At 34.5% G+C, this 21,764-nt stretch overlaps 2 protein-coding genes across 11 annotated transcripts in view; both read left to right on the top strand.

The window, feature by feature from the left end:
* The window catches only part of LOC113517408 (trafficking kinesin-binding protein milt), a 55,305-nt gene extending 47,123 nt beyond the window's left edge, over positions 1–8,182 (top strand). For all 9 annotated transcript variants that reach the window (XM_052894643.1, XM_052894642.1, XM_052894641.1 and 6 more), the window contains 6 exons: positions 675–880; positions 1,752–1,967; positions 2,694–2,836; positions 3,861–4,016; positions 5,096–5,246; positions 5,558–8,182. In XM_052894643.1, the coding sequence (XP_052750603.1) occupies positions 675–880; positions 1,752–1,967; positions 2,694–2,836; positions 3,861–4,016; positions 5,096–5,246; positions 5,558–6,272 (1,587 nt within the window). In that variant the 3' untranslated portion in view covers positions 6,273–8,182. The remainder of the gene's footprint in view (positions 1–674; positions 881–1,751; positions 1,968–2,693; positions 2,837–3,860; positions 4,017–5,095; positions 5,247–5,557) is intronic.
* A 1,656-nt stretch (positions 8,183–9,838) lies between these two features.
* LOC113517551 (intraflagellar transport protein 81 homolog) lies at positions 9,839–21,265 on the top strand. Of its 2 annotated transcripts, XM_052894651.1 has the most exons (11): positions 9,842–10,079; positions 10,746–10,951; positions 14,506–14,693; positions 14,849–14,970; positions 15,124–15,255; positions 15,769–15,900; positions 17,205–17,405; positions 19,386–19,505; positions 19,597–19,770; positions 19,874–20,260; positions 21,018–21,265. In XM_052894651.1, the coding sequence occupies exons 1-11, from the start codon at positions 9,933–9,935 to the stop codon at positions 21,183–21,185; spliced, it is 1,977 nt and encodes a 658-aa protein (XP_052750611.1). In that variant the 5' UTR covers positions 9,842–9,932; the 3' UTR covers positions 21,186–21,265. The 2 variants fall into 2 exon arrangements, with proteins under 2 accessions (XP_052750612.1, XP_052750611.1); XM_052894652.1 differs by lacking the exon at positions 19,597–19,770 and having other exon boundaries at positions 9,839–10,079.
* The last annotated feature ends 499 nt before the right edge of the window (positions 21,266–21,764 follow it).

The raw sequence follows: 21,764 nt of genomic DNA, 5'->3' as shown, positions 1-21,764 counted from the left end.
GAATTGAGTTGTATTTATAATTTTGAATTAAACTATAAGGTCTTTATGTACATAAAAAAAACGTATCATCAATTAATATAATAAAATCAATAAGATAAGTATAAATTGCATAATTTTTTTTATATATGTTTATCTTCTATCTATACTTATAATAAATCTGTAGAGAGGTCAATTCTGTACATGAAATATATTTTCAAAATAACTATCAGGGGGTGATTAGTGATCGTTACTGATGCCAAAAATGCAATCAGTAAAATTTTTGTCTGTCTGTATGTTCGTTATAGAAACAGAAACTACTCGACGGATTTTAACGAAACTTGGTATAATTATTCTTCATACTCCTGGGCAGGTTATAGTAATTTTTCATCACACTACGATCTATAGGAGCAGAGCAGTGAAGGGAAATGTTGAGAAAACGGGAGAAGTTACTCCATTTTTAAGCTGCCGTCGCGAGTGCAGCCTTAATAGTCACTTTTTAAAATGTAAAAATGTCCACCTGTGCGAAGCCGGGACGGGCCGCTAGTCTATAATAATACTCGTAATTAAGATTTTGGTAATTTTACATACGGCAAAAATTTGTCCATGCAAAATAGTAGTGATATGTATTTATGTAAATCCTTGCTTAAGAATGTCATGTGATTTGAGCGTTAATAATTTATCGTGCGACTGTGCAGGAGCGGTACGCGGAAGTGGCAGCGCACCTGGCGGAGGCACAGGAACAGCTGCGACAGCTGCGCAAGCGTGGAGAGCCGGTGCGGGGGCTGATGCCGAGCGTGGCGGCCGCCGCCGGCCTGCTGCCTGCCAGCCTGCACCGCGAGATGCACTCCTCTGTCTTCTCGGAGCTCAGCCTCGACTCCGGCATTGGCGATCCGCTCGCACAGTTAGTCACTTGCCTCTGACATTTTTCATTTTTTTATAATGTTGGTGCTGGGTATTGTCAGCACTCAATGTAGTTTGTAATTCATCTTAACAACTTTCGAACACATTTGTTTTGTTTACACAGATTTTTAATAATGTTTATAATATTGGAACTCCCAGTATAGTTCGTAATTCACATTGTACAAAACCATAAACTACCAAACTTGCTTGGCAGTAATTGTAAAATTTTCATCGCGTAAATCATGTATAAATGAAATTTCATTACAATAAAACCATGCTCGCCGCCGGTTCAATTTCGTTCCACAATGTGTTTACTAAAAAAAAATTAAATCATAATATATAATATTATGTAAATAATTGTCATTTATTTGATTAATTAATGAAAATATATTATTTAATAATTGTACTGTATATTCCTATAAACACTCATATATAATTGATATTATATTATAATAATTATTATCACAGATGATCAATAATATCTGTTTTACGTAATAAGCTTCTGGCTATATATCTATATCTACTAAAAGATTCGAATGAACGAAGAATATCTTATTACTCATATGTGAAGTACAATAATCTAAATCATAATTTAAATCCATATGATAACTATCAGTTTTTTAATTGTCAAGTATCTATATTTAAATTTACAGTCAGTATAATATTTAATGAGTAAAAATCCTGTGTCCATGTAGTCGTTTACTTTATTCTCTGAAAACGGCTTAATAGTTTATTAGTTTTGTAATTGGGGACTGTTTGCTTCAATCAGAGACAGAATAGTTTTTATCGATAAAGGACGTATTGGCGGCAAAACAATGTTGGCCTGGTCGACTGGTAATATTATATAATGAATGAATTAATTGTATGAACAGGTCAAGTATGCAGAAAGTGTTTGAAACCGTGCAGTGTGCATCGCGGTGGTCGGGCGCGTCGGGTGCGTCGGGAGCGTCGCTGCACGGTTCGGACGCCGTGGACGCGCCGTCCGCGCCCCCCGCGCCCTCCGCCTACCTCAAGCCTCCTCCAAAGAGAACCTCCTGCGATTCGTTCTTCGACGACACCTCCGATACCGACTCCGATGACCTATACCCGTTAGTATTAGTACTAGGTTTATTTGAGTATACTTATACTTAATAATAGACTTAAATTTACGGAATACTGAAATTTTGTATTACAGTTATATAAGAACAAATATTACAAGGGTTTTATGGTGGTTCAGGCATGTAGAAAGTATCGTGAAAGAAATACATGATACGAATATAGAAGAATGCAAATATGGGGAGGCCTAATGGACTTGCGCGTCACTTTTTAATGAGTCTATGGGACATTCATAAGACATGAAGTTAAAATTGACAAGATAAGACATCTTTAGAAATAGTGTAGCAGGAAAGAAAGAACGCACGTAAGAAAGTGGGGGCTATTGACATATCTATCATGGACAGATAAATTGTATAAAAAAATTTAGACTGTAAAATAAGTCATGAATACATACATACAGAATGTGAAAGTCGTACTCATGAATGAGACCACTTATGAAAGTGGGTGAAATAGGTACTGGCTGTTTCCCATGGCTTTGGTTATATGAATCAGTATATAAAGTATTCTATGTGTTAAGTTAACATCTTAAACAAAAAGCAAATTTTATACAAATCCATTCTGCCGTTTAAGCCTAATTGAGTAACATCCATTCATTTACAATACAAATATTAGTAGGATACGATAAGGGATCGTTTAGAAGTTTTTTTTGTCATCTCTATATAAATCGTAAGGGAGCTAGCGTGTAGACAGTTATAATATTGCGGCTCGTTGTCCGGCAGCGGCGGCGCGGGCGTGGGCGTGCCGGGCGCGCCGGGCGCGGCGGAGCTGGCGGCGGCGCTGCGCCGCCTCACGCCGCACGAGATCGACTCGCGCCGCGCCTCGCTCGCCGCCTCGCACGTGCTGCGCCACCGCCGACACGCCGGTACGGTATTTTTATGGTGATATTTAAAATGCCAATCCAGATAGCGACCCATCTGCTCTTTTTTTAATGGGTAAAAACGAAATGGTAACCCCGCCTGCGCTATCGGTATACGCTGGCGGGGTGCCAGTGAGGGGTTATAGGTGTTTTTTATGCCATTGTGGTGGCAAACAAGTATACGGCCCAACTAATGGAAAGCGGTTACCGTAGCCTATGAAGGCTTGCAATACAACGATAAAAGTAGCCCATTGTGACGGATTTCACTAAAATGAATTACGATGGTTTCCAAGGGGAACCGCGTGAAAGTCAACCTGATAGTGTATTGCTAACAATGAGTCAGGTAGACTCTGTTACTAACAACCCCCCCCCCCCCCCCCCGGGCCCACTTGTTGGATTACATAAACTGACATAAACAGTTCCATGGGTATGATAATACACACTGATGCCCATGCCACGTTGCCATTCTCAAGGCTTATTGTGTTATACCTCCATACTCTGTGATTACACTGCTAGTATATTCATCATTATACTCAGTCTTTCAGCCTTCCTTTATAATCTTTACAGATTGTATTGATTGCCTTAAACTTAGCTAACAGGAGATGGTTTTATGGGATATAAATCTATCACCTGTTAAGCCATGATCATATATATTCACACTATAAAGTTACCGTAATTTCATATGCTCCTTGAAATTGCAGACAATCTTACTGCGTAAAGCTATATGTGAGTAGGAAAGTGGTAACTGTCGTCTATTAATATAAACGCTGCAAAATACACCACGATGCCCATGGTACATTTTATGCGTACTTTACGCATTCGAGTTTTAAGGTTGTTATGCCTCTAATTAGAGGCTATACTTCTAATTATTACTATAAGGTTTCGTTTTATTTTGGGATTTGTGAATCGCAGTTTATATTTTTACCTTTTTTTTAGCTATTTATTAGATGTTCATAGTTTAATTATTAATATGTATAATATTTATTTGTTTTGAAAATTAAATGAAGCATTTTATTTCATATATTTACAGACAGAGACCTCAGTGAAGAGAGTGCGGTGTGGGGCGCCGGCGCAGCGGGTGGCCTGGCTCGATTCCGCCCTCCACATAAACTACAGATCGTTAAACCTTTGGAGGGCTCCCTCACACTGCATACGTGGGCGCAACTGGCTAAACCCACAATGTCAGGTAAAGATGTCATATGGATATGAATATCCATACTAAAAGATGGAGAAAAATAAATAGTTTACCATTTTAAACACAGACAAACCCATTGTTTGTCCGCCTTTAATCTACATAAATAATAGTACATTGAAAAGTCAATCTAATTTTTAAACAGCCTTGCACATATATTATTTGGGTTTGAATGTAGACAGGAGTAATATAAACATTGTTGGCTTAATGCTGTGAAGCCTTATAATAATTATACAAGATAATCTGTGTTCTAGTTACTGTCGACATTTATCTTGAATAAATACATATATCAGTCATTCACTTGCACTCTAACACTTCAAAAGCACAACATTATACTTGAAACATAATAAGAGGTTGCATTATTATTTACGATATTTCTGAAGACAGTCGTACACAATGAGCAGTATATTGATTGATAATAATAGTAAGTTATAAATACGGATAAGAAAAAAGGATCTCCCACGTTGCAACGAAACATGATCCGTGACATATTTACTTTATGTTTGTAGCTGTTACAAGCAGTTAGCTCTCGCGTTCTACATGACAAATTTTTCATAATATCTGTGTATATTCTTTTTATCTGTGTACACAAACATTGTCTACATTTTTAAGTCTGCTGACATATAATAATATAAGTGCTGTTATATCAAAGTGATCACCTTAATTCCCGTCTCATATATAAAACATGCAAGGCAAAAATCTAAAAGTTGATACCTTAATTAATTCGCTTGTTGCTTACGTCGCGTCGCGTAAAATTTAAAAATATCTTTATTAAATATACTCTGTTTAAATGTTGTAAATCATCATCTCTTTTTGATTTATGTTCTTTGATGTTGTTGCAGTCTTATATTTTTCTATCAGTGATAATTTCTATACTCCTACATATGTAATTATTCACACAATAAGTTGGTGTGTGTACGTTTATAGCGCCTAGAAAATCGTGATGTATTTAAAGTTTGATAAGATTAAAAAATTGGCACAGCGTCAGATGTTACTCATACATACACATAAGATAATAATATCTTATAATTTGTGAATATATTATAAATACATATTTTTTGTATTTTTTATAGGTCTTCTAGAAGAGCAAGAGGGTGTAGGTGTCCGCGGTTCGAGGTCAGCGGCTGCGCTCGGCATGCAGACGTACCGGCTGTCCGACGTGGAGGAAGACGACGACATGCCGCGTCTACCGCACGCTAGTCACGTGTACACATTCACTAATAGGTATGCATGGAGTATATTACATTTACAAAAATTGTTTCAGTGTACAAAAGGTCAATGTCAGCAGGGGATAAAAAATTTTAATTTTGTTTTTACATATTATTTGACTATTTATAGTCAAATAATATGTGTGTAAGGAAAATAAACTCTCCTGCTTTTAAGATAAGAACTTATAGAATATCGTGATTTTTTTTTTCTGTGATATTAATGTTTTAAGATTTATTTATTTCATTCTTTTCCCTTTTTGTAACATATTATTATTATTATATGGAATAAAGTATGTAGCAGTAGTTTAGCAAAGTTTATTTTTACAGCACCGTGCTTCATCCGAACGATGGTAGCCTCGCGAGCACGAGCGTGAGCAGTGTGTGCAGCAGCGGTATGAGCAGCCTCGCGAGCAGCGTGCTGGGCAGCGCATGGAGCTCGCGGCTCACGTCGCGCCGCACCTCCGCCGCCGTGTCGCCCGTGCTCTCGCGCCGCGAGTCCTTCTGCACGCCGCCTTCGCGGCCGCACTTCTCGCCCACCGCCACGCCTGCCAACAGCCCGCTGCTCGGCTCGCCGGACGCCTCGCCGCCGGCGACGCCGCGCCCCGGCGACGCACCGCCCTCCCTGCACGCGCTTATCGCCAGCGGAACCTCCATCTTGCGACGGCGGTACCTGGGCGCCGCGTCGCCGTCGGCGGACGGGGCACCCGCCCCGCTCGCTCTCCAGACGCCCGGATCACTATACACGGGCCTCGTGCACCGCAGCCCCATGGAGCAGCTTACGTGTTTGAAACGCACGCTGCGTTCGCCGGCCGCCCCGCCTACCGCGGAACTAAGCTCGCCTGCGGCTCCGACTGCGCTGCCACTCGGCGTGCCCGCGCACCCAGGTGAGGGTGCACTGGACGCCGGTGCAACGAACGGACGGCGATTGCGGCCCCGTGCCGACTTGGGTACGGTGGAGCCGGCGCAGCCGTCGAGCCCGGCGACTCGGTCGCCGTTCGGTACGCTCAGCCTTCTTTTCGGCCGGAAAGGCGGTCTACTGTAGGAGCGTCACGTCGCGGACGAGGCAATCCTCGAGCGGTTGTTCGCCTCGATGTCTCATCAGTTTCTCCGTAATATGGAGAAAACAATTTAGTTTTTTGTGATTAAACGGTGGATGTCACTTGTTTTCTACGTGATACTTTTTATAAGCATCTAGAATATTATTAGCGTGCGTCTACCGTGAGAGGTTTTGTTTTGAATTAGTATAATTTCAATATCTCGATTTTTATTATATTTTGACGTGTATTTTTCGTAGCATTTTTTTTTTGTAGAGAATTGCCATGTGCATTTATGTGGCTAGCCGCGGGATTGTAAAACGAGTGAACATTATTTGAATATTTCTCATTTTCTGTATGCATTTTATTCTCTCTGAAACATTCCTACTGTTAAGAGCTCAACTATTTGATCTTCTAGATAGAGAGAAATATCACCAGGATGCAAGAATTCTTATAATGCAATTGCGGGCTGTTTAAAAGTCAAATATAATATTAAACTAAAAAATAAAAGTATTTTAAATCAATCAATATGATACTGGTCGATAAAAGTTTTGTGACCAAGTTTTTTTAATATTCAAAACTATCGAGATAATAGTATATTGATTTTATAAATGAGAATGTCCCGTCGCTGAACACCGTAGTATTATTTATAAGGGTTGTAATATTTATAATTAGGTAGATCAATAGTGAGACTTAATACTTAGATAATGTAGGGCTTCAAGTAAACGTAAATCAACACTGATATTCAACATGCAATTATTGCAATAATGTTATCATGCCTTTGATTGTTTTTAGTGTTGATAAATATTGTATCATTGTAAATAATCAAATTTCCATTAATTTAGAAGAGTACAAATTATTTATGTCTAATATGATAAATAGTGTATTATTATTCTTGACGAATAATAATTAATGCAGGTATTTTTTTTTTACTTAAATGTTTTTTATTGATTGAGATTGGGGTATTCTGAAACATCATAACTATTTCTAAAATTTCAGTTTTCTGTAATTTATAATAATAGAAAATTAGAAATTATCATAGAGTCTACTTTAAATCGACTCAATATTCACAATAATCTTTATTTAATGAACATAAATTTGATGGTTCAAAATATATTGACTAAACTATACATTTAAATTTTATAATTTTAAAGACTAAAGTTTTAGAGATAGGTTTAAGGAGATGGCACTCGGAACCAACCCTATTGTTAATGTCCATAATTTTTTGTAAATAAATGAAGGAAGTTTCGCTTCATGCCATTTTGTTGCTTAATCGATTATTCGTAATTTCTGGTCTTTGGTACTAATTTAGGTCTGAAATAAATAATGGTGCATGCCATAGTATAGGTAATTTTTGAATTTTTGCAAAAAAGTTGCACCATACGGATGGGAAGGACAGAATGTCGATAATGATCACAGCTATCTCCAATTTAGTAAATTGTTATAGTTCAATTTGTTCAGTTACTGTTAGGTTACTGAAATTGGTGCTAGATAGTATTATTATGTCAGTTTTGATTTAATAGTAACACACTTTGTGTTATTTTACTTACTCTGTTATAGTTTTGGTTTCATGTAATTGTACTTTGAACTTAAGTAGTCAAGTATGTATACAAATGAATATAATGATATTGTCTGATAAAAGGCCTGAGAATTTAAGTTCATAGTAAGATTCAGTAGCAGGTTTTGCCTTTGCTTTAATTTATAAAAATAGTCAATGGAGAAATAATGTTGGTAATCAATGTTAGGCTGTGAAGCGATCAACTGTTGAGGTGTTTAGAAAATGTTATCTAGACCTGAAATCTACTTGTAAGTAGGCACAAACTATGGTGTAGACTTAAGGGCAATCTGATGAGATATGACGATTACAATAAAATGATAATGAATGAATAATAAAAGAAATATAATTTATTCAAACTTTCTGTTTTATTATTTATCTATTAGCCACCTCGTGATAGATTTCTGATTCCTCTTGATAAGATTTTTTTAGGTTTCAGACGAACCGTTTGTACGAATTCTCAACATGTATGCTATACATTAAAAATAATCTCTGACTGGAAGTATAATTATAAGTTTAGGGTAACTGTAATCACCCTACTTCTGAAAACCACAACCATAATCTTGGTGGTGTAGCGGTTTAATATATTGCTTCACCTTTCGATGGTTGCGGCTTTGATTTCTGTACAATACAATTTTCCGTTTTTTTTTTGCAAATAATAAATTATATACACATATTATCATTATATTTTTTTTATGTATAAAGAATAATAAGATGTATTTCAAAAGTAGGTATCTTTTGGAAAGTGCCTAATGTGTACAGTGATTACGTCTACGATAATTTGTATTGAGACTTTGAAACCGCAGTTGCTATCCTCTATGTATCGAGAATTTAACTGTGTATCTAGCTGATAATTTTGGAATCCTAGTATTCCATACAAAAGTCATTGTACAATTCATATTAGGCCTTCGGTTCTTTAACACCATTTTAGCAGCATTCATAGTAGATAGATGAATTTTGAATGGTGTCTTCGTTTGCGCTATCGATATCCACTGACGGGGCACCAGACGGATGATAGGTGTGTATGAAAGCATGTTAGTTAGCCCATCATGACGAAAACCACAATTAACAACGATGGTTTCCAGGGGGAACCGCGTAGAGGTTGATTGGATATTATTAGGAATGGAGTTGTCAGATCCTATTGCAAATAATCTCTTTTCCCAACTCTCACAGTAGAAGTTTCGTTTTGACTACGACTAGATGGCGGTGTGCGGTACGAGTATATCAAGACTTGCGCAGTTGAGAGAAAATTCTCGGAGGACATATGCTCTGTACTGAATGCTTACTCTGATACTTTGTAAACTATATCGATTAAAAAATAAGTATTATTAAAATCGGATGAAATTTGGCGAAGATCTCGCGTACGTACGCATGAAAAAATATGGACAATTGAAAAGCTGCTAATGCATGTTACCCCAATTCTGCCCAAGATATCGTAAGAGGCGATTATGAAGGACACTTGGCCAGTGTGTTTATAATAGACTAAAATCGCTTTTTTAGTCCAATTTTTGGAAATGATGATATGAGTTTCATAGCATTTATTTGTTACTAGCTAGCTGTCCTGTGGCTCAGCCCACGTGTTTTAGTACATACTTGTGTCCTATATACTAAATTAGGATATAACCTACCCGTGTACTTAATTTCATTCAAAACCGTTTAACATTTTTATGTGAAACAGTAACAAACATCTATTCGTCCATTCATCTATTCGTCCATCGTTACACACTTTCGCATTTATTATATTAATAGGGTTTGACATTAAGTTCGATTTAGTTCGGCCTTGAAACTTTGGTAAATATTTAATGGTGTAATAATTTATCTTTATCTCATTTCTGGTATCTACTAGAATAGTAGTTATTAGTTAGGCTCTACGCTTGAATTTTGATGCTTGTGACTACAATTTGATCGATATGTAACCAAGCTAGGAAAATATAACAAAATTCCGATTAGGTAGGGGAAAAAAACCCAGTTGATATTTTGATTTGCGATATACCTATTGTCATGACAACGAGAAGTGTAAACACTTCTAAACAACGTTACTATTTTAAGTTCATTTAGAAAACGAACTGTTATTTCTCTAAAATTATTAAAATAACAGGAGATATATATTGAAATGACTGAACAAATAAAATTTGTCGTGAAAGAATTGAATTCAACACTTGGTCGGAACTACGATCTGATAAAATTTGACGCCTTGAACGAGAAGCAATTGCTGCAACTGTTGGTCGATTTGCTCGTCAATTTCAACGCTGGAGAAAAGGTATAAATTTAGAGTGGAATAAACATTTATTATATACTCGTACTTTTTTATGTAATTATTCTTTTATCCAATGAAAATAAAAAGGTATTTCACCTCTGCTATCGATATATGTTACTGGTGCATCACTAAGTGAAGACAGGTCAGAATTAAGTTAGGTCATTTTGGTCAAAGGATAGTGAATTAGTTATTTCGAACCTAGATAGGTTTCTGTGGGGAGCGCGTAGAGGTCGCACTATCAGGGTATATTGTTAGAAATGGGGTTGCTAGTTCGCATTATTGCATTCCATTTTTCACATTACAGGTTCAGTTTATTGTTCATAAACAATTTAACATATTGTATGTTAAAATTTAAACTTAACTGTACGAGAAGGTAATATGATGTAGATAAGGAGATAATTAATTTCATTATCAACTGCCCGAAAGTTCAAAACATAAGTTTATATATACCATAATTTTGTACCAGATTTCATTCAAATTTGTTCAGCCATTTAAGCGTAATTAAGTAACATACATCCAAACATCTATACAAACTTTCACATTTAAAATATTTTAGTAGGATTATAATAAGTTTAGTTATTAATATATTTTAAGTCAATTGTTACGATGGATCTTAGTAATCCGTAAATAAAGAAAATATTATATTATATTATTATAATATATTTTTAGCTCGATATTAATGAAGACGAACCGGAAACAGTTTCGATGCGGCTTCTCGAGATGTTAGGAAGCGTTAAATATCGCCCGCCAGCCAACGTCGAACCTACATACTTCAGGACTCAATTGTTAGCAGGCGATGCACGGACCATCCACCACGTGTTGCACTGGCTGCTAACTAATAAAGAACAAGTTAAAAATACCGCTTATCTAGCTAAGTAAGTTTTTTACCAGTAAACCAAGAAGAAAATATATGTAAGTACTCAAACTTCACTAGCAATTTTAAAAGGCCGGTAGCACACCTGCAATGCCGCTGGTGTTGTGGGTGATCATGGGCGGCGGCAGTGACTTACTATCAGGTGAACCGCATGCTCGTTTGTCCCCTGTGTTGTAAAGAAGTCCAAGAAAGGAATGAAGCATGATACGATTTACTATCACAATGTACTAGAAGAGCATGTTTGCATTGTAGAGATTTATCTATATATATAATACTATATAAAAAGAAGAGCAAAATGTCCGCTTGCAATTGCAGGTTATATGTTTTTCTTATCCAGAGAGATCCGTGCCAGCAGTAATTAAAAATATCTATAATAATAATAATATTTATTTGCTTTAAACATGGTATACAGTGATGTTATAATTATATTTGAGAGTGCACATGTCTTGCTAAAATTATATAGCGTGCAAATTAAGTTTCCTACTATCAATCATTGTTAGATATACAAAATTTTTGTTAATACTAAATGTCAAAAACGTCTACCAAGGAAATCTTTTACGTCATAATAATTCTGTTCCTTTAACCAGTTATATAATCTTTTCCCAAATAAAGACATTCAAATCTTTAAATTCATTTGGAATTTTATTATATATATGAACGCACATAGTAAGGCATATTTGATTGCAGGTCTATATGTTTTTCTTATCCAGAGATGAGTCCGGCTCTTAAATAATGGTTTGCATGATACACCAGCGGTAATTAAAAATATCTATACCTTACTTTTGTAGTATCATCTATAAGGTACTCATTTTGAGGTAATATACTCGTAGAAATGCCCATTGTTTCACTTAACGTTGCTTATTTTTATTTGGATATGAGAAGGAAAATGAAGAATTTCTTGAAATACCTAGCGAAACTATAAAGTCATGGAACATACAAAAATTTAATTTACACCTTCCTGAAAAAAAATTTATTATATGACAAAATTTTGACACCCTGAATTGATAAATAAAAATTTTGTTTATAAAAATGACTAAATATACAATGTTGTCATATTAACTAGATTTTTCAGCATGAGATAGATATATAATATTATATGACATTTATATTGTGATATGCTTAAGTAAATATCTAATATGTTCATTTGCCTTTAGAAAGATACATACCATATTAGTAATTTAGAAATATGTTATCAAAATTTAACATCCCTTCTTGATGGAATTAATGAGCCTGCCGAGTTAGACGGTTTCGGAAGACGCGTATGCAGAATTTTCCTTTGTAATTATTAGTTGGAACGTAGACTCGACATCAAAAATACTGCTTATGAGTGATAAGGAGCTTATGGTGTGCATGTTATGTTGTTCGTTTGTTCCCAGTTAACAGAAGTTTAAAGTAGAATAAAAGGGGGCCTTTACATAATTATATTTTCTTAATTATTCTTTATTCTTTATTGTACACAAAAGGTTATTAAAATGTAAAAACAAACATAATAGTGCACAAAGGCGAGCTTATCTTCAATAGAGATTTCTTCCAGCAAACCCAATATGAGAAAACTGACAGTTCATTGGTAGTTACAGTCATATGTGTAATCATAGATTGTTTTATGAATTTAGTTATTTGCATCAGATCTATTAGCGACTCCCGATTTTAATGGTATAAAATAATATGGAATCGTTCCTTTAGAGTATACTGTAGAGATAGGAGAAGATTGACGGAGTTTTATGGACGCCGATTTACCACGCACTACCAGCTTAATTAATTCCTTGGCATTTAAGTATTTGTTTTCATAATGTAACAATTGACTTAAATGTTATAGTAAAAATAAATAAATAAAATGTCTTTACAATTGAAAAGACCAATAGGTATAAATAAATAAATAAAAATATATATAAGTAAATGCATATAAATTATGTACCCAGTTCAGTGCATATCTAATCATGAATTTGAAATAATAATAAACTTTTAGTTATTTACTACCTATATTATCATTTGTGACAACGGGGTCGATTGAAATGCGGACTACCAGATTAATTGCTAACAGTATACCCTGGCAGGTCGACCTCCACGTGGTCCCCCCTGGAAACCATCGTGCTGAATTCGAGGTGTATTCATCCCGATGGACTAAGTGATCTGCCTTTTCATATCCCTCACTAGGAGCACTAGGGAAATTAGTGAAGCAAGCGAATACCGTTAGTGCAGGTGGGGATATAATTAAATTATCATTCATTAAAAAAAAAAATTGAGTCGATGAGGCGTATTTATCTAAATCTATTTCTTAACTTGATATTTTAATTTGATAGTTTTGCAAAATTATTGTTTTATGAACCATCATAAAATAATAATTTTGACTTAAATTTATTAGAATTTTAGTTTTTATTAGTCCTTAGAATAAAGATTTTGTTGTGATATCAAATATAAATATTTGTTTATAGACATGTTTAGAGAAATGGCACCTTAGAACTGACCCCAATACATTTTGAAACTACTTTTCTATTTTTATTTATTATTAGTAAAACGCAAACATTTTTATTACCTATCTAAAATATAGGGACAAATTTGAAATGTCATTCTTTATTTACAGATCTAAATCCTGAGTAAGAGTAAACTAAGAGTTTAACCAACTATTAATTATGCAGTGGTTTAATACAAGTTTACGTTATTACTGCGACAGCGTTTACCTCAAAAATTTGCATTTGGAACTTAATTACTTCTCTAGTGGTTTATTTCAGGAATTCAAATTTCTATACAAACTTATGAATGTATGTAAACGTGAATACATACCAGAGGGAGACCTTGTACAAAAGTCGTTGGCTTTTTTTATGCAACTTAGAATGGCAAACATGCTGACGGCCAGTGGGCGACGAATACCCCTTCCATCAAGTGTGATGGAAAGAGGTAATCGTCGCCTATGGACATGAGCAGTACCATGGTCATAAAAGAATATACTGTTTCGCCCATGATACCCATTCTTGAGGACTCAGGTATTAATCTTTTCAAAGATATTTATATATTTACCAGAGGGAGACTTTGTACAAAAGTCAATTGCTTGGGTACCTCTATCCCATTCGTGTTTCAACCATGAAGCAGTTGTGTTTGCATAGCTGTGTTTCGGTTTAAAGGGTGGGATATGGCGTGAATTTACTGGGTACAGAGGAATAACACCTGAGTCCTCAGGAATGGCAACGTATGGGGGGTATCATGGACTGTTATGTCCATGGTACTGCTCATGTCTATAGGCGACGGTTACCACTTTTCATCAGGTGGGCCGTCAGCTTGTTTGCCATTCTAAGTTGTATTAAAAAAAAAAAGATATTTTGATAGCTCATTTTAATCTCTTATTTGGACCTTCTACTAGCGATATAAATTTATTTATTTAATAGCAATTGGGATTAATTAAGTTTAATAGGTTGACGGTATTTGCTATCAACATAATTCATTTTATTACCCAAGTTTGAACTTGTGAGATAGATCATGGTTTAATATCTGCCTAACACTTTTGTGTGTAAGTTACCTTTATTTACAACTACTATATGTATATTATTTTTTAATTGGCAGATATTTAAAAATTCCCGACATCCCGACTGAAGTGGCTCGAAATAACACTATTCAAGATATGTTAGATTTATATCAAAATCTGATAGATGAGTTCAAAGATGTGCATAAGAGAACGAGGATGTTGAGGAAGGAGAGCGCGGCAGAAATTATTAATGATATAAAGGAAATGGCTGTTGAAAGGGACATTGGTGAGTATTTCAACTACTCATAGTAATACAGTGTATATATACATAAATTAGGTGCATATATAATATTATTATCTCCTGCTCTTTCTCAATATTTTAGCATTTACACACTAAATGTATATTACAATTAATGTGGAATTACTCGTAATATGTTTCAGTGATAAAGCGTTTAGAAAATGTTCAAGTGAATTTAATTGATGTAAGCAATAAGGAGGAACTTTTGAGTGTCAGCAAAGCGTTGAGATATCAACAGGAAAAGGCTAAGGAATTGGACAGTCAGGTAAATATTTCATTAATATATTTTTTCTCTTGATTAGATGAGGTGCAAATTTAAGCGAGGAAATGGAGGGTTCTGTAGACTGTCAGTTATGTCAGTGTGTGTGTGTCTTACGTTATCTAACAAATGTAGGCAAACTTTTAATTTTGTTTACAGTATGAGACGCAACAATCGCAACTGAAGTTGGCTTCAGATCAATTGAAGAGGTATTTAAATGTAATCCACGGGCAAAGTGCTACTCCAAAATCAGCAAATGAGGCTATTAAACACCTGCAAGAAGAAATTCAGGTATTTTAAATAAATAGAAACGTAAAAGTACTTGTAAGTAGATTACGATATTAATTTGTAAGAACTTTGTAATTCTTATTTGCTTGAATGAAATGAGAAAGGGCAAATCATATTGGTTCAGGCATGTAGAAAAAATTTCAAGTGAAAGGTTAACAAAACAGATGATACAATGAGAAAATAGAATCCGATAATGGAAATTGAAATTGCAGGCATCGAGGAGGTCTGGACTAATGTGAGAGTAATGATTAGATAGACCGTATACAATTCAGGGAAAGGATTAAGTTTTTAGAATTAGTGTAGATTTATAAGACAAGTTATGAGAGTGGATACGGACTCTAGAAATATATGCACACTCTTTTAGCACTCGGCTCTCTCTGTTTTCAGAGACTTCGTGTAAAAATAGATAACTTATAATATTTCTAGATTATGTAGATAAAATTTGTTTACTTATGTCTATTTATAATTATTATCAGTTATGATTGTTTTATCACTTTAAAAAGTAATTATTTGCAGCTTAACAATTATCTCGTAAAAGAGAAGTTGCCCCAAGAAATGGCTCATCTTCAGAAGGAATTAAATATAATGCAAACAATTGCTATGGAACAACATCCGACGCGATCTGACCTCGTTTTGGTACAAGATAAGGTAGGGATTCTATATTTCACTTAGCATTCCAATTCATGCGCAAAGATTTCCAGAACCAAAGCTGTTACTCTTATCGTGAATAGTGTTCACTGGTCCTAATCGTCAATAATAGTAACTATTTTCAGAATTAATTTAGCATTTTCTAGTTATTAGGTACCGTTTCACGAAATAGTCGACTTTTCATAAGACTGATGCAATTAGAAAAAATATATATAAATACATTTAAATGTACATGTTTATAGTGTATTTTTGTAAAAAATTCACAATTAATTTAAGAATACTATAACAAACAATTCAATATAAAATCGAGCACGTATATAAATATTTTTACTAATATAAATGATTCGAATACTAACTCTCGAATTTTTTTTGTGTAAGTAATGACAAGGTGGAATATTTTCAATTAATTATTCTATTAAATAAAAAGAGAACTATTTATTATTTAGCATTATGTTTACTGAATAAGTCTGGGTGTATTTTTATCAAAATTGATATTTTGACAATAAAACAAAAACCCTGTAATCTATATTAGCGATTTATAATTTATAAGTATGCATTGTTATTTCTAAAAGAACATGCGTGATTGTTTAAGTAGGTACTTATTGAATGTATGTTAACAAGTAAGAAAACAGTGTAACGCAAACATAAGGATATACATATGCGATTTACGTGGTGTGAAAACTAAAAGAAAGATGAATAGGTAACATTCAGGGTTAGTTAGCGTTTGTGGTAAATTCAAAGGATTCCATCAAAGCTTACAAGTAGGCACTCGTATTTTCGTTAGGGTCGGTGTCTTCTACTTTACTAGTACGTGACACATGCATATCTTAGTAGGTACTACATAAATAGCTCAATTATTCACTTGTTATTTACGACATTCTCCAGTGCCTAACGTATTATCAAGTACTAAGTGCTACCACTTGATAATTTTCTTACTTTGTGCTAATATTTTATTGAAATAATATTATTTTTTAGTCATGTTTCTTTTAAAATACAATATAAATATTAAAAATTATGACTAAAACTGTCAAAGTAATGATCAAAAACTATTTTTTTAATGAATGAAAATGATATGGTAATCCATTTGGTTTATGATGGCAGAATAATAGTGAGGGATAAGGTAAGACTAAGTTAAGTCAGTTAATTTTTCGTATATGTTACGAAGTAACCTCAGGAATTAACCAGGATGTTTTCTATAGAAAATTGTGTGAAGTTCGATTTCACAGAGTACGTTGTTAGTAATGGGGTTGTCGTAAAATGGAATCATATGGCATATAGCCAGCTTTAATGTGAATCTATTTTAGATAGCTGTTGTAAATGGTGAACTCGAACAATTAGTCCAACGCCGGTTGGCTGCTGCCGGTCCTCAAGAAGACAAATTGGCGCCATTCCGCCAGCAAGCGGCTGTCATCAGACGGAACAAGGATGCGAGTGCCGCACGCGTGCATGAACTCGCTGCCACGCTTAAGGAACATGAGGCTACGCTTGCTGATCTGCAATCACAGGTATATTAAAAAGCATACCTTACACGAATCATAATACGATCCCTTTTGCATTACTCGAATAATTTAATATGCCTTTGGCGATGAGTGCAATAATAGCGAAGTGTAATTTACATCTGTGGGTTTTACAAAGAAAATTCTATTAAGAATAACCCATAATCTTTGCAGCTGCATCTGGAGTTAAAATAATTTCTAATTGCAAATTTTAGAATCTATGATTATCTATAATTGTCTTTAATTACCGTCGCTTTGTTCTAGCGAAATTGAATTCAATCTTGATAATTATGTTGACTACCTACTTAGTATGTAATATGTTGATAGCTCTTTAGATTGTATCATATCTATATAGGCTGATATGATATTAATTCTTTTGTATATTCTATTAAACAAAGAAATAAGGCATATAGATTTAAGTCTCTTACGGTGCGATCAGCTTTGAAGTTAGTTTAGGTGGCTAAAACTTTTGTCGTTTTTCAATCAATATATTTTTCTGGGCAAAATGTTTAGTTTCACCGGTAGAATGTTCCCGTTTTTGTTCTGATAAATACTATCGAAAAGAATGCTATAATAATTTTGACACTCAGGTCTAGCTACAACTGGTATAAGTGCTGAATATTTCTACTGAATTGAATATGACTCGTCTGATTTTATTTAATACGACGTCAAAGCTGCTTTTCTACTATATACTTGTAATAAGCAGACAAAATACATCTGATTTATGGAAAATGAATGGTAATGGACTGGTAACCCCGTCTGCGCTATCGATATACGCTGAGTGATATACACAAGTGAGATGATAAGTGAGGGTAAAATCAGATCAGTTAGCCCATCCTAATGAATTTATCAAGAATTAACTACGATAGTTTTTAGCGGCAACCACGTGGAGGTTGACCTGAGACAGTATATTGCTAGCAAGGGGGCAGTTAGATCCTATTACTAATAATCCTTTTTCCTCTAACGCACCAGGTACTATTTGTGCATAATAAGAGACAAACAATGGCAAAAATAACAAGTTCTTGGACTTTATTTTTATAAATAATAATATAACATAATTATAATGTCTGTTTGTTTCCCATTCCTAGTTCTGTACTTATATAGGAAAATCTTATATGAGAATGGGCTGCGGTAGAAAATAGCTCACGAGATATAATATATGAACAGTTTTGGGCAACTAAACATCCACCAAACCGTAGCAAAATGGCTGTGGAACGCGAAGGGGAGGGTGTGTCATACTTGTGTATTTTCCAATTCACGCGTGAGTCTCTACTATCATATAGATAATGCAGTTATGTGATTATATACAATGTTCCACCCATTTATACATTAGCATGTTACGGAAATAGAATTTTTTTTTGTTAAGTAATAGGCTATTAAGTATTTATAAAGGCAGCTCTTACGTACCTAGCTATGTGATCCTACTCTAAGAGAATTGTGATTTTCTGTGAAGATAAATTTCCAAATCTTGTTAATTCTCGATTTTTGCACTAAAAATAGAAACCGGTTTTGAGAGTGGCGTTGATTAGTGGTTTGGAGTTAATTGAAATCTACAGGCTATCTTGTAAGATCTATCAGACGAGCCGCGTAATCTGCCTTCTGATAAAAAATTCTCATTTCCAATAATGGGTTATTATATTAAGTCTAAGAATTTGGCCTAAAATAATGCGATATTCCTTTTGAGATGTCAAAAATAATTTGATCTCATGTCAGTTAGTAGAATCAAGATGTATAGGTACTTATTTCAAATAGAAGTTAATGTTACCTTGTAAGAGTATTAGAGTATCATGTAAGTACAATTCTTGGCATTATTTGCTTAACAATCCTTTGTTGTTATATATACAAAAGATTATTCAACAATTGTTGAATAACAACAAATGTTGGTAGGTTTCGTAAAGTTCACAATATCATTTATTTTATACGGGAATCGCGTAATGAATAGACTAAAATGGCACTTATTTGAACAAAAAGTATGTTTAAAATATTCAGGTAAGGCAGCTCCTGGGAGATACAGTACTTAGAGGGGAAGAATTGAAGAAATACGTGAATTCATTGCGTACAAAAAGCACCGTCTATAAAAGGCAGCGCGCGAATCTTTCTACGTTCAAGGTAACAATTGGTATTATTATAGGTTTATTGCTTAAACTAGGGAAATGTTTGTAAAATTATAATATAAATATTATAAATTAATTTTATTTAGGTTGAGGCGGGAATATTAGCAAGGACTTTACACATAATAACAACAAATGATCCTACAGTGGAAATGGCATTACTTAATCATAAAAAGTTAAAAATTGAAGATGATCAAACTTTAGAAAAAGATGAAATAAAATCTGTAGATTTAAAGAAAAAATCGTTACATGATTTATCTCAGGTACACCTATAATTATAATAATATACTGTCTCATGTTTAAAAGTTAATGTCTCATGTTTTATAAACAGTCTCCAACTTTTATGGTATTGTACTAATGTTGCAGTTGGTTGCGCAAACTGCACAAAAATTATCGCAAGTACGTCAAGAAATTCAACCCCTTGCAGACAAAATAAAACCCGTAAAAGAGGAATTTCAATCAGTTCAACAGCAGTATGAACAAAAAAAGCGAGTCTATGAAGCAACTTCCATCAATATAACGTCTCAAATGGAACCCCTCAAGAACCAAGTGAAGGAGTTGACTGACCAGTTAAGCAATAAAGAGGATGAATGGAAAAACTTGAGACAAAGAATAACAAAAGCGGAAAGTTTGCAGGAAGTTGTGATGTTTGAAATGAAAAATTCTATGCAGTCTCCTAGGAAACCATCGAAAATGGAAGCTTTGAAGAAAAAAGTTGTTGATGTGGAACAAATAGTGAAGAACTTGGAAGAGGTATAACTGTCTAATAGATATTGTTACATTTATTTTTACTATTTTATCAATACAATTTTTTAGTTGTTCAATAGAAATACATTATTTTTATATTTATGCATATAAGTTGATAGGTATTTACTATTATAATTACACACATAAGAATAATCATGAAAGTAACGCGATAAATATTCGAATAATAATATAACATCTCATGTGCTTGTGTAAAATACGCAATAGACATATATATTCATGTTTTTTTATTGATGAAAATGGAATGACAAACCCGTCTGCGTTATCGATATACGCTATGGCAGTGCATCAGTGAGAGAAGATAGGCAGGCATGAAAGCAGCTTCGTGATGAATTCAACGAAAATTCACCACGATGGTTTCCCCGGGAGACCCATGTGGAGATCAACCTAAAGGGTATATTGCTACCGATGGGCCTGTTAGATCTCATTACTGATAATCTTTTCTCTTGCTTTAATATATATACATGTATAAATAAATTTATATACATGGTGTATTTTTATGACATGAAATTGGTATGATATGACTGGCGTGGTATCAGTGAGATTTAAAAGGTGAGTGGTTTACAGTTGGACCGTCGTGATGAATTCAGCAGGAGTTGTTTTACCCTAATACAGCTAACATATCTAACACTGGATCTTAATGTATATGAGGGAAAGAATATTAATGGGGTAAAATTCCTTTTCCCCTTTATAGGTACACAGCACAGGTATTAGTAGTAATATATATTTTTTCTTGTTAATTTAGGAACAACGTGTGATTAGTTCTCGTCAAGGGGAGGTTGAAGAACAGACTCGACTCTGGGAGAATACGCTGCAACTCCTGCGTTGTAAAGCACGCGCACGCAACGAGCCTGCCGCGGGTCAGGGTCGTATGCATATCACTCAGCATTCTCAAATGCTCACACTTACTTGAAAAATTGGTTTTATAATCTTTTACGAACCCGCACTATTAAACTGGCAAAGTCTAAAATACAATATAATACTTAAATATTATGGTTAAATATTATTATTATGATTTTTCATTTAACTGAATTTTATGACAATTAAATTTCATTTTCAAATGCAAATTGTGGTAACTCTATTATTTATTACTAAATCCATACGATAAATAAATATTGTTTTGCTATTACTATTTTGTTTTGCTTTAGTAGCGAAGATATAGAAATAACTAATATTTTTCGAGTAGCTATGTATGTTTGCATCTTTGGCGAATTGAAAAGAATGTGACTTTTTTCCTTTCCCGTGGGTGTCATAAGAGGTGACTAAGGGAAATTAATAGTCGAGGGATGGGCAGCAGCGTCCCTCTTAAAACATCACCAAAAGTTAACTGTGGTTGCCAACCCCCCTGCCTAGCGTGGCAACTACTGGAAAAATCCCCCTTATCAGGAAGGCCTATGTTCAGCAGTGGACAGTTAACGGTTGATATAATAACAATCAAGCTGGATAAGCAAGCTGAAGGCAATGTCAATGGTCACATAGCTCGAAAAACCGA

Source organism: Galleria mellonella, unplaced genomic scaffold (assembly GCF_026898425.1).
Source record: "Galleria mellonella isolate WM207_F2 unplaced genomic scaffold, CSIRO_AGI_GalMel_v1 utg223, whole genome shotgun sequence".
Lineage (NCBI taxonomy): Eukaryota > Metazoa > Arthropoda > Insecta > Lepidoptera > Pyralidae > Galleria > Galleria mellonella.
Note: the sequence above shows the minus strand (reverse complement) of the source record. Positions and strands in the feature narration are given on the sequence as shown.

Coding starts and splice junctions, on each gene's coding strand:
- LOC113517551 (XM_052894651.1), top strand. CDS start 9,933: ATGACTGAACAAATAAAATTTGTCGTGAAAGAATTGAATTCAACACTT. Junction 14,694..14,848: donor GGCTGTTGAAAGGGACATTG/GTGAGTATTTCA, acceptor AATATGTTTCAG/TGATAAAGCGTTTAGAAAAT. Junction 15,256..15,768: donor ACCTGCAAGAAGAAATTCAG/GTATTTTAAATA, acceptor AATTATTTGCAG/CTTAACAATTATCTCGTAAA.